General features: G+C 51.4%; 1 protein-coding gene across 1 annotated transcript in view; it reads right to left on the bottom strand.

Annotated features, from left to right (window-relative positions):
• Positions 1 to 58: 58 nt before the first annotated feature.
• SPEN (spen family transcriptional repressor) overlaps positions 59 to 11700 on the bottom strand; it is a 71885-nt gene continuing 60243 nt past the window's right edge. Inside the window, exons 11-15 of the mRNA XM_028511453.2 lie at positions 2477 to 10673; positions 1562 to 2071; positions 1196 to 1390; positions 716 to 874; positions 59 to 258 (exon numbers count right to left, since the gene is read on the bottom strand). Coding sequence (XP_028367254.1) covers positions 127 to 258; positions 716 to 874; positions 1196 to 1390; positions 1562 to 2071; positions 2477 to 10673 — 9193 coding nt within the window. The 3' untranslated portion in view covers positions 59 to 126. The remainder of the gene's footprint in view (positions 259 to 715; positions 875 to 1195; positions 1391 to 1561; positions 2072 to 2476; positions 10674 to 11700) is intronic.

Below are 11700 nucleotides of genomic sequence, written 5' to 3'. Positions count from 1 at the left end.
TCCGGCAGTGGGGCCTGTCCCCTTCGGCAGCTTCTTCCTCCACTTGGCTGGGTTGTCCTGTGTTTAGGTTTTTTTGCTGCAGAGTCTTGGGAAAACACACTGAGTGGTGACTGGCCGGTCAGGGGCTCACACAGAGGCAATGACAATCATGAGGTGAGGAGAAATGTTGGAGATGCTGGCGAGAAGGTCGGGGGCCAGACGGGACAGGTGGCTCTCAGAGAACTCGCACGGTGGGAAGATCTGCAGCACATAGGCGGGCTGGGGGAGGGAACGAGAGGTAAGAGTGGGAACCCCTGGCCTCCGCATTGCCCACCCCACTGCCACTCTTCTTGGACACGTTTCCAACTGCAGGACCAACGCACATAGCCGGGCTGAGTCAGTTCCTAACCAGCAATGTCCCCGTGACTTTGTCCACCAAAAGAAAACCAGGTGTCAGAAAACTAGCGTGAACTTCCTGTGAACCTCTTCTGTATCATTAAGCTACAGAAGAACCTCTGTTGTCTCAGCTGTCCCTTGACTGTCTCCAGGATGGGCAATGGTGGCCCCACCCACACATTCTGCTTGTTTCCTCCACCCAGAATGCCCTATGCCCCCCACCCCCGAGAAACTCCTGAGCTGCTCTGGCCAGCACTGGTGGCCCACGCCACCAGTCTAGTCAGATCGACCAGCCGCACCTGCGCGTGCACTGAGCCCGGACACTGGGCACGAGGCTGACCTGATTGGAGCCAGGGTTGGGAACGTTGATGATCCCTGCAGCCTGCTTGGCCTGCAGATAGGTGATGAAGGCGGCCTTGAGAGACTCAGTCTGGCTCACGACATCCTCCTGGTCACGTCCACAGGGCAGAGCCAGCAGCAGACAGTAATCTGTCTCCACCTGGGACAGAAGGAACCATCAGCGATCAAATGCTTCCTCATGAAACACGCAGAAGCCTATCCAACCCACGGGATTTGGCCTGCATGTCCATAAAAGCCCCCCCAAGTCCACCCTAATGTATGTTGAATGGGAAAAAAAAGCGCCTTGTTTTACGTCTAGAAGCATTTCATACACCCAGAGGAGACAGAACATGTCCTTTGTCATCCACTCTAAGAATGCCATTGCTGTATCCCATGACAAGCCAGGAAGACAGGCAGCTGGGGGCCGCCCACACCTTGTACCCCTGCAGGGGGGCAGCTGCTCACCCGGGCCCTGTCTTACCGTCATCCTTCGGGCAACCCCTTCCAGCTGTGAGACCTCCAGCCGCATCCTCTGGGCAATCCTCAGGGGAGGGCCCCCTTCAGAGAGGGGCAGAGACCGGTGGGCCAGGACGTTGTTGCCGGAGACAAAGTGGAGCTGCACAGCAGCTGTGTCATTCTTGAGGGCCAGGAGGCCCTGCCACACGATGGGGTACTTCTGTTAGGGTGGGGGGGGACAAACAGGAAGTGAGCTCATGGCTGGAGAGCAGAGCCATGCTGGGCGTGGCCCTAGGCAGTAGCTTGCTGGGCTAAGTCAACTGGTGCTCTTAGGACATTTTAACACGGCAAAGCTTGGAGGGGAGTAGTGGGGAGCCCCTCCCAGGCTTACCTTCAGAAGCTGGACCATGTCCACAGGTCTCTGGGAAGTCAAGTGTGGAGAACAATCCGGTTTAGGGGAGGGCTGGGCTTCAGTGTGCAGCAGAGCCAGTCCCGGAGGGGTACTAGGGCCTGAGGTTGTGGAGACAAACAGCGGCTGCTTCGGGGCAGCCTGAGCAGTCAGAGGGCCCGGGAGGTCAGGCTTGGTGGAGACAGATACCGGGGAGGGATAGGAGATCTGGCTTGTTTCTGCCTGGGTCCTCTGAACCTGGACATGAGGCTCAGCCGGTCTATTTGCAGGTATGGTTGGGAGACGAGGCTGCTCTGCTCCTGTCTGGGTCCCCTTCGCCTCCTGGGAGACCTGCGGCATCTTGCTGGGTGGCTGGCCTGGCTGGCTAAGCTGTGAGGGCTGGCAGGGCTGCGTGGGCTGGACGGGCTGTGCGGACTGCATGGGCTGCTGCGCAGGCTGTGTGGATTGCACAGGCTGAGTGGACTGCAAGGGCTCACCTTCAGGAGGAGTACCCTGAGGATGTATGAGGAGAGAAAGGGACAGAGTCAGAGTCTGTAACGTGTAACACCCCACCCCAAACCTACTGGCCTGGGCCCCGGGCAGGGTCAGCTGCAACCATCTCCTCTCAGCTAGGGGCTTTAATCTGTTGGTGATGCTCTTGGGCATTCAGGATTGAAGATTCTGGTTAAGAGGCAGTAACCTGTCCCCTCCCTCTTCACCCAGGCAAGCAGAAGACACCACCCCGTTTTCCACAAAGAGCTCCTTCCTGTCCCTAATCTCTCTGCTGTGATCTGATCCCTTCAGCCTGAAATTCAAGAAACTTCTCTCTAAACACGCAAAAAGAATGACATACTTTAGGAAACACAGTGGCACCTACATCACTGTTTGCACCGGAAGGCTAATTCGTGGTGCTCTCACCTGAGTAGAAGCAGCCTTGGTCCGGGAAGGCAGGCCGACAGAGGTGGTGGCAGGAAACTGCGCGTGTGTGAGCTGCGCCGGGCCGTGGTAGGTACGGATGTCCCCGTAGCGGTACTCCTGAAACAGCTCCCCACTGGAGTGCACTATCTGTACCCCGTGGGTCACCACCACAGGCGGGCTCAGCGGCAGCCCCTGGAGCTGGTTGCTGGGGGTGACGGTGAGGATTCGGGCCTCGCTGTGAGGGGCAGAGGCAGGGACAGGGGCAGGGACGGCTTTGGCATCTGTCGTCTTGGCACCTTCTTTCCCTGGCTGCTGAGGCACCTTGCTAGCTGGTGGTACCTTCACCGCGCCATCTGCTGCCCGGGGCTGCTCGCTGACTGCTGTCACGTGAGGATGCACCATGATCCTCACGTCCCGGGGAACAGTGTATGGGTGCAGTCGGTACTCAGACTGCATGACCAGCACTTCCGACTGCACAGGGGCTGTGGCTCGAGCAACAGGGAGGTGATAATGAACTTCTTCCTCTGGAGGGTGCTGGGAAGTCAGGGCAGACACACCAGCCGTGGCTGGCTGGGGTGTGCCGGCCCGCTGTGGGGCCCTGACCTCTATCTGCTGGGGCTGCAGGGGAGCCCGAGGAGAGTGAAGTGTCTCTGGCCTGATGCTGTAGGTGATGCTGGGCGTGTTCATTCTCACTTCACCCTGGGACAAATGGCCAAGGGACACAGTCTGGGTGATGCTGTGGGGTGGCATGATGACAGACTGCTCTGGGTGTATGCTGGAGATGAACTGAGGCACCGGGATGCCTGCAGCCAGCATGACCGTGGCATTGGTGGAGAGCGCGGTGGACGTGGTGCTGCTGGGATGGCATGCCCTTGGGAACGGAGATGGAGCAGGCCCACTGGGTCGAGGAGAATGTGCATCTGGCTTTGTGGCCGCCAAATGGGAGACATTTCGATCTGTTGGGGTGCTGGGCCCCGAGGTGACGTGGTTCACTTCTGCGGGCAGTTTGCTGGGCAGGGCAGGAGGGTGGTGAGGAGTGAGAGCAGACCCCAGGTTAGCCGGCTGAAGAACCTTGGTCTCTATTTTGAGGGTGACAGGGTCAGCAAGCTTTTTATTAGTGGTGACTATGCTTGGGGTGAGAACCAACTGGTTGTGAACCAGCACCGGCGGTGTGTTTATGCCCTGGGTGAGAACCTTCACTGTGCCACCCTGGGTGACAGGAGTGGACACAGAGAGGTGAATGGGCTCAGGCTTCTCCAAAGAAGGACGGTCGGCCTTGACAGATGAAATCACTGGAGATGCGTTATATGTCTGGGCAGTGAGCACCAGAGTAGAATGGGTGGCCACATTTGCATAGCCTGAAGGGGCTTGAGGGCCTTTGGGTGGTGGCTGTGATGGTGCGACAGCATCGGGTTTGACCTGTGACTTGGACACGGACTGTTGAAATTCAATGTCCATGGCACTCGCCGGCGGGATCTGGCTAATCTTGGCGCTGATCCGCTGCGGGCCTTCAGTCTTCTGCCCTGAGTAGCTCAGGAGCACAACCCCTTCGGAAGTGTTCACACGCAGCCCAGCCCCAGAGCCCGAGTCTGCCGGACGCTCATCAATCACAGACATAGACCCTGGGTGGAACCGACTGTTTTCATTAGTGCTCGACCTCTGCTTGCACTTTGCTGGTGGTGCAATCACCGCACCCGCCACAGTCACTGCGCCCGTTGTTGTGGCGGTCACGCCACCGGATGCAGCAGTCGCCGCACCCGCTGTGACCGTCACTGCTCCCGCCGCAGCGCTCCCTGCACCCGCTGCGGCGCTCCCAGCACCCGCAGCGGCGTTCACCACGCCCGCGGCAGCGTTCACCGTGCCCACGGTGGCATTCACGGGGGTGGTGAGAACGTTCACTGGCCCCGTCAGCACGTTCACCGGCCCCTTCAGGACGTTGACGGAGCCGGCGGGAGTGTTCACCAAACCTTTCAGCGTCTTCACGGGGCCTTTCAGGGCATTCACTGGGACCAAGGAGACATTCACCAGGCCAGTCAGGGCGCTCACCAGGCCAGTCAGGGTTTGAGGAGCTGGTTTTGCCAGAGTTATCTTCTGCGAATTCTCCAAATCAATGCTGACAGGCATGCGGCTGATAACAGAAGTAATTTTGGGAGCAATGACTGGAGCCACCTTTTCTTTGTCAGTGGCTACTGGAACCTCTGGAGCCTGTGTGTCAGAGACACTAGTTACTGGAGCTGCCGGTTTTTCTTCTACAAGAGGCTTTTTAGGTTCAACTGGAGGGGGCGGTGTCTCATGCAGACAAGGGGCAGCGCTTACAGGCTCTGCAATGGCAGCTGTGACGCTCGTGGAAGTGATGCCCGTGGCAGACACGTATTTGGGGTCCATGAGAATCTTTCTCAGTGTACTGGAGCTGGTGTCAATGTCAGAGGCTTTTGTGTCTGGGGGAAGCGCTGGAGATGGAGTGGACTGAGCCCGAGGTTCCTCCTGCCGTGTGATCCACTCTGTCACCTTAGTAGGGGGACTCTGGTGCAAGATCCCCCTAGAGGTTATCGGGGGTGGGAGCTTTGCTGCAGTTACAGAAGGAATTGTGGGGGTGGGCATGCTTGAATCACTGGGCGGGGTCACTGGATCACTTTCAATGATGGAATGCACCTTGAATCTTGCTTGGGGCTCATTATCCACCAGTGCTGGCTGTGAAGGAGGGGGAGGGTCTGGGAGCACAGTCATCTCGGTTGGAGTTTTTTCTTCAACGCAGCTTTCTTGGGACAAATTTTCCCCGGAGGGAATCTCGCATGAGTCAGAAGCATGTGGTTCTGGAGGAATGGCCTGCGGATTCTCATTCTGCTTTTCTTCCTGTGGCGTTTCTGAGGGCTGTACCGTTGTTGCTTCATCTGCAGCAGGACTACTGCTTTGAACTAGGTTGACTTTTGAGACAGGGGCCTCTGCAGTAGCCCTCTCTGCAGCAGCCGTTTTCCTGTTTGTATTCCGTTTGCGGCGCGATCGAGTTGTTTTCTGGCGCCCTTTGTCTCTCCGAGGGAGAGCAACTTCGACTTCTTTCGATCCCTTGGTTTCCGGCAGTGGGTGGGAGGTCTCACTGCTGTTCTCTCCAGCGTCCTTGGTATCTGCTAGACCTGCTGAGGGGTTAGGGGCACTACCTGCTGGCCCAGAAGGTTCTGTAGTAGCCTCAGTCTCCAAGATGCCAGACACAGCCTCATCAGTCTCAGGCTCCATTCTCACCTCAGGAGACTGCTGCTCTCGAGAATGGGGCTGCAGGTCTGTCTGAGATTCTGCAGGGTAAGGTGGGGGTGCTGGGAAGTTCTCTGGCTCCCCAGAAATGTCATTGATGATAGAGCCAATAGCTGCAGCCAGTTCCGTTTCACTTGCTTGGTGTGCAGGCTTGTCCCTGTCCTCTGCAGACAGGCCCTCCGGTGCATCTGCAGCTGCCACCTTGAAAGCTGCAGAGGCAGAGGTTTCGGTGAGCTTTGCAATGTTCTCCACAGCCTGCTCCAGCTCCATCTGCTTGGCCAACTGGTTTGCTTCTGGGGACAGCTTAGAAGCAGACAGATCTTCCTTCTCTGGCTCCTTGTCTGGGTCAGCGGGATTACTGTTCACCTGAGACGACAGGCCCTCCGCTGGGGGACTCCCGCTCTTCTCGGGGGACACTGCCACAATCCCAGCTTCCTTCTCCACGGCCGGTTCCGCAGGGCCTGCAGCCACAGCAGGACTGACTGCGGCGTCCGTGGCTTTCAGATTTGCAGATTTGTCCACTGCTGACCTAGAATTTCGAGATCTTCCTCTCTTTGATTTGGAGTTTTTTTCTGGGGCTGGTTTTTTCTCTACCACTTCGGCTGGGGTGGTTTCAGGTGGGCTTTTGTCTGCGCCAACTTCTTTTCTGTCCCGTTTCTGTTCACTTCCTGCTTCTTCTTTATCGGTCTTAGATTTTGTGTTATTCTCTTTCACATTTACCTGGGGACTCGCTTCAGGGGTGGCCTCAGGACGTTCAGCATCAACTTTCGGTTCATTTTTTCCCTTTTTCCCTTGTGGGCCACCAGCAGCAACTGATTTTTGGGACCGTGGGGATCTCCATCCCTCAGCTGGCTTAAGTGTTTCAACTGGTTCTTTTGCCTCTGTCTCATCCTCTTCTTCGGCTCGACGGCGTGTTTTCGGAGGCCTGCCCCGCCTAGGGGTAGTGGGGACCGCCACGGCCTCCTGAAGTTCCCGCTCCAATCTCTTCCGGGTCACTCTCGGCTGCTCGATGGGCTCCTTGATTGGGGAGCGGTTTTCGTGGTCACCCATGGTTGCATAGACACTCCTCACGTTCCGGCGCCGTGTTCGGCTGAGGGGCAAACTGGGCTCAGGGTGGTCAGTGTCCGTGGCTGAGTTTTTAGAGGCAGTCCTTGTAATCTTCTCAGCCTCCATCTTCAACTCCAAGAGCTTCTGGGCTTCTCCCCGAGGAGAATTGGACCGCTTGAGTTTTTCCCGGTCTATCCTCTCACTCTTCCTCGTGACGGGCTTTTCCACACTTGCTGCAGCTGCCAGAACTGGAGTCTTGGAACGTTTACTTTTGTTGGGCTTTTTATCTTTTGTAGCAACTGGAGGATCAACCTCTACATCTTCGGAAGCTTGTGGCTGAACCTCAGGAACAACTTCAACTTTCTGATTTGCGAAGGGCTCAACACTAGCAGCTGAGTCTGGCTTTTCCACTTTTGGCTCATCAGCTTCCTTAGGCTTCTGAGTCGGTTTTGAAAGCGGCTGGGTGTTGTCAGGTTCTGGGTCTCCACTGGTCTCTACATGGGAGAAGGAGGCCCCGGGAGTTGGAGGCTTGGCATCTAGGTAAGGCAGCTGGTCGACTGATGAACTTTCCCCGACAGCTGACGGGGTCCCGGCAGCATCCTTCTCAGTGTCCACTCCCGGAGGCGAGTCTGCTTGCTCGGGTTGTTCCACAACAGACACTGGTTCAGAGGCAGGTTTTGCTTCCTCTGAAATGGGGGCTGGCTCCGTGGTTTTCTCTTCCATCACCAAAGGCACCACCTCGCCCATTCTCACCAAAGGCACCTCGCCTGTTCTGTCTCCTACTGTCTTCTCCACTGATGACGATGCCAACTCGGGAGCTACAACCGTGCCACCAGGAGGCCCAATGGGAGTCAGGGTTTTCGGTTCTGACTCTTTATTTTCAGAAGTAGATTCTGGGGTCTTGGGATGATCCTCCATATCTTCCTGTTTCTCAGCTTCTTTAGGTTTTTGGTCTTTTTCTTTTTCTTTCTGTTGCATTCGTGTGAGTTCCATGAATCTGCTGTGGAAAAGAACTACTGGCTCTTGAATCAAGTCGGTTGTGCTGTTCACTCCATCAGATGCCTGCCTCCCGTATAACCTACCAGAAATGAAGTCAGGTTCCTCATCTTTTCTCTCTAGGTGCTGCAAGCGCTTGGAATCTTGTTCAAAGATTGAGCTGTGTAAAAAACGAGAAGCAAATAATTCTTGCCTTTCCTGTTCTTCTTCTTTATGATCATCCTTTTTATCATCTATTTTTCCTTCCGAATCAGTCCGAATCTTCTTCTTTTTCATGTACCAGGATGGAATAGGTCTCGGAGCAGAGTCAACCTTTTCTTTATCTTTGTTGTTTCGAAAATTAGCAAATCTAGAGTCCCAATCAAGAAAAGACCAATTTTCTTCTCGAGACGAAGACAGGGATTTAGCTCTTTCGAGCAGAGCCTTGGTGTCTGGGGTGATTGTCTTATCCAATGCAAACGAATAAAATTTGTTCCTTTCTAAAGAACTGGAGAGCCTTTCATCTCGTTCACGTAGTTTGTCTTCTCTGTCCCTCAATAAAAAAGATAACCGAGAACTTTCGTATAATGCAGATGCTCTGGGTGAGTGGGATTTATGTTCACCATCTTCATCAGAATCAGAAGGCACCTCACCAGGTTCCAAGTCACGTACAGACCTTTTTCGAAGGCTGTCTCTCTTGATTATGCTGTTTGGGAAACTCACATCAAATCTGCTGGCATCCTGCTTAATTTGAGAGTCCCACCGATTCAGTTCGTCTTCAGAATTCAAGACAGATAGCTTTATTTTGGCCATGTCTGCCATCTGTTCTCTCTTGCTGGAATCATAAGGATTAAATTTTAAGGCTTCTTCTCTGACTGTTATATTGGAAAAGGGGAGACCCTTTTCATCTACTTTAGGAGACCCTTTTACTGACATTAGCCTAGGAGAGCCTATGGGGTCATCGTCCTCGTGGAAGGAACCGTGACGGATACTGGGAGAACAACCAGTCCTTTCAGAATCTTCACTGATTTGGCGTGAACTTCTGTAATTCCTCTCTCTCTTGGTGCAGATATCAAAATCAACATGATCCATCCTTTTCTTCTTGCTGGGAGGAGAGTCATCAGTGACATCTTGAGGGGGTTTACCTACCTCATGAACAAGACTACGTCTTTCATAGTCATCTACATCTTTTTTAGGGCTGCCAAACTTCTCAGACTTGGCTATTTCCATCTCCATCTGCTGTTTTCTACGACTCTGCTCCATTTGTTTTCGGTAACTCTGCGTGTGATCAATATCAATGCCAATTTTTTCTTCAGTATTTACTGAATGTGGTTTCTCTTGGCCTGATTTACATTCAAGTACTTCATCACGAAGACTGCAATAGTTTTTCCTTGTATCTTCCCTCTCTGGTCCTTGATCATCCAATAGCTGCAGCTGTTTGAGCTGTGGTTTTGACGGTGTGGGTTTTTTTGATTGGATTTCTTGATTTTCCACAGATTCACCTACTGTTTCTCCCAGCCTTGCTTGTAGGTCTGACATGGGTCTTGGGCCAGTCCCAACAGAAATACTGGCAAGCTCCTGACAGTCTTTGGGGCTGGGAACAGCATTAAGTCTGTCTAGTTTGATCTTTTTAGAATCTCTTTTAAGAATTTCTTTCCTCACAGGCTTTCTTTCAGACTCTCCTTCCCTCAGCAGAATGACATCTCTAGATGATACATCAGCCTGCTTTTTTAAAAGCACCCGAGCATCTTCCATCTCTGGACTACTTTTCTTGACTTCTGGTTTTTGCCTTTCTGCTTTCAAATTGGAATCTGCAAAACGCCTTTTCCTCGCTTCCAGCTTTTCCAGATCCACAGCACTTACCCCATCAGCAGACTGCTCTGGTTTTAGGTGCTTCCTAGGTTTAGGCCTACTTTCCTTATCTACCACTTCTATGTGGCTTGAAAGCGCCTTTTCCTTTGGCACTTTCGTTCTAACAGATTCCAGTTTAGACAAGTCCGATTTTGCAGGCTCTATGTGAGAGACCTGAAGTTTCTGATCTAGGGCAGAAGACTTCACAGTGTCATTATCGAGCTTGGCTTTCAGCTTTTCCAAAGCAGTGTGGTCAATCACTTTCCCCTCTTTTTCTTTCACCCGAGTCAAAACCACACAAGGCATGAGTTCTAAGCGGTTTTTTGCTATTCCTTCTTTGTCAGCTTTCTCTCTGTTCAATTTATTAGAACTCCTTGATTTTTCAGGGCTCTGTTCTCTTTCATTTTCTTGGTCTGTTTCTGAAGACTGAGAACTAGGGGAATGAACTTTTCCTTTTCGTTTCTGCTTGTCAATTTTGTCCTTTTCCACTTTCTCCTTCCTTATTAAGCGTCTCTCTCTTTCTATTCTCTCAGGATCAAAAGTTCTTTCCTTATCTGTCTTTTCATTTTTTGTATAGCGTTCCAAACGGGATTTATCCAGTTTATCGTATCTTGGAGGGGAGAGTGAGCTACAGCTTCCGCTCCGGTCCGAGGAGCGGCTATAAAGCCTCCTCTCAGAATCACTCGGTAGTCTCTCGGACTGTGAAGGAGACGTTCCAGGACTCTGCGGGCGTCGCAAGTGCACGGGGCTCTGACTGCGTTCAATCGGCCTCCTCTCATGGTCTCGGTCGCGGTCAGAGTCAAATCGTTCGCGTTCTCTCTCTCGTTCCCGTTGCCTGTAACTGTATTCCCGGATATCCTGTTCATAAGGATCACTTCTGTAATCCCGGTATTCCCGAGGATCATCATAGTATCGAGATTCATAATAGTCTCCTTGATAGGTTTCCCATTCCGAGTAAAATTCTCTCCCTCGAGCTGGATAGTCCCGCCTGGAATCATCACCGTATGTGCCTGGAGTACGAACATTCTCATAGTATGTGCGCTCTTGGCTATAGTCATAAGAGCCTCTTCGTTCCTCTCTGCCAAAAACCAAACGAACAAAAAATACATCAGTTCTTTTGTTTGTCATTTATATATCAAATCATACATATAAAGATTACAAAGTCCAGCTTCTAAAAATCTCTGCCATTATTTAGTCACTAGTTAGACCTGTACTATAATTAATTTCACTTTCTCATTTTACTTTTTAACGTGGCTCCAAGAAAATTTAAAATCACAGATGTAGCTTATATTATGTTTCTATTGGATAGCAGTGGTTCAACCCTTTTTGTTCTTTTAGTGTTGGGTATTGTGACTTACAATAAGCACTAGTATTAAAGTGTATCACATCCCCACATTTCTAAATCTTTTGTAATTACTTTTTTGTCAAAAGAATTGTGGTACAATTCTTACCACAACTTGGGAAACAAATACACTGTGTTCTGGACACAGTATTTGAGGGAATAAATAAAATGCTACTTAAACTTTAAGCCCTTAGGCAAATGGGCCATCACTTGTTTTCCTGAACTGAACTATCATTAGAGGTAAAGCATTTTTTTACTAACTACTCGTGAAAAACCATCAGGGTTGAGCTTTGGGGAAATTGGTTGTGGGGGACATTTTATTTAAAAACCTTCCAAGTTATTCAATGACCACTGTATAGTATTCTACATGAAAATGAGTCAAAGAAATATATATATGTTCTATGATTTAAATAAAAATAAAGTGGCAAGAAGAGGCAGTAAAAAGGCAATGCATTCAACAGGTTTCTGGCAGCCTAATCAGGATTTGGCTCAAGCTCATCACAGAACCTTTTTATACTTGAACTTGGACATCTAAAGGCATTTCTCACACACAGCCTTTTGTCCAACGCACATGTATAGAAAGGAGATCTAGTGGTAACGATCCAGAAGATTTCATCTCACAGGCATGTTTGGACAAATAGCTTGATCATATATATTGATAATAGTTTCCAATTTGAAATGTGATGAACTACTGAAGAATCTGATGACGTTATGTTAGAATATTTTAATATTCAGTCTAAAAGGAAATCAGTCAATTTGGGGT

This window comes from Phyllostomus discolor, chromosome 5 (assembly GCF_004126475.2).
Source record: "Phyllostomus discolor isolate MPI-MPIP mPhyDis1 chromosome 5, mPhyDis1.pri.v3, whole genome shotgun sequence".
In the NCBI taxonomy this organism is placed as follows: Eukaryota; Metazoa; Chordata; class Mammalia; order Chiroptera; family Phyllostomidae; genus Phyllostomus; species Phyllostomus discolor.
Note: the sequence above shows the minus strand (reverse complement) of the source record. Positions and strands in the feature narration are given on the sequence as shown.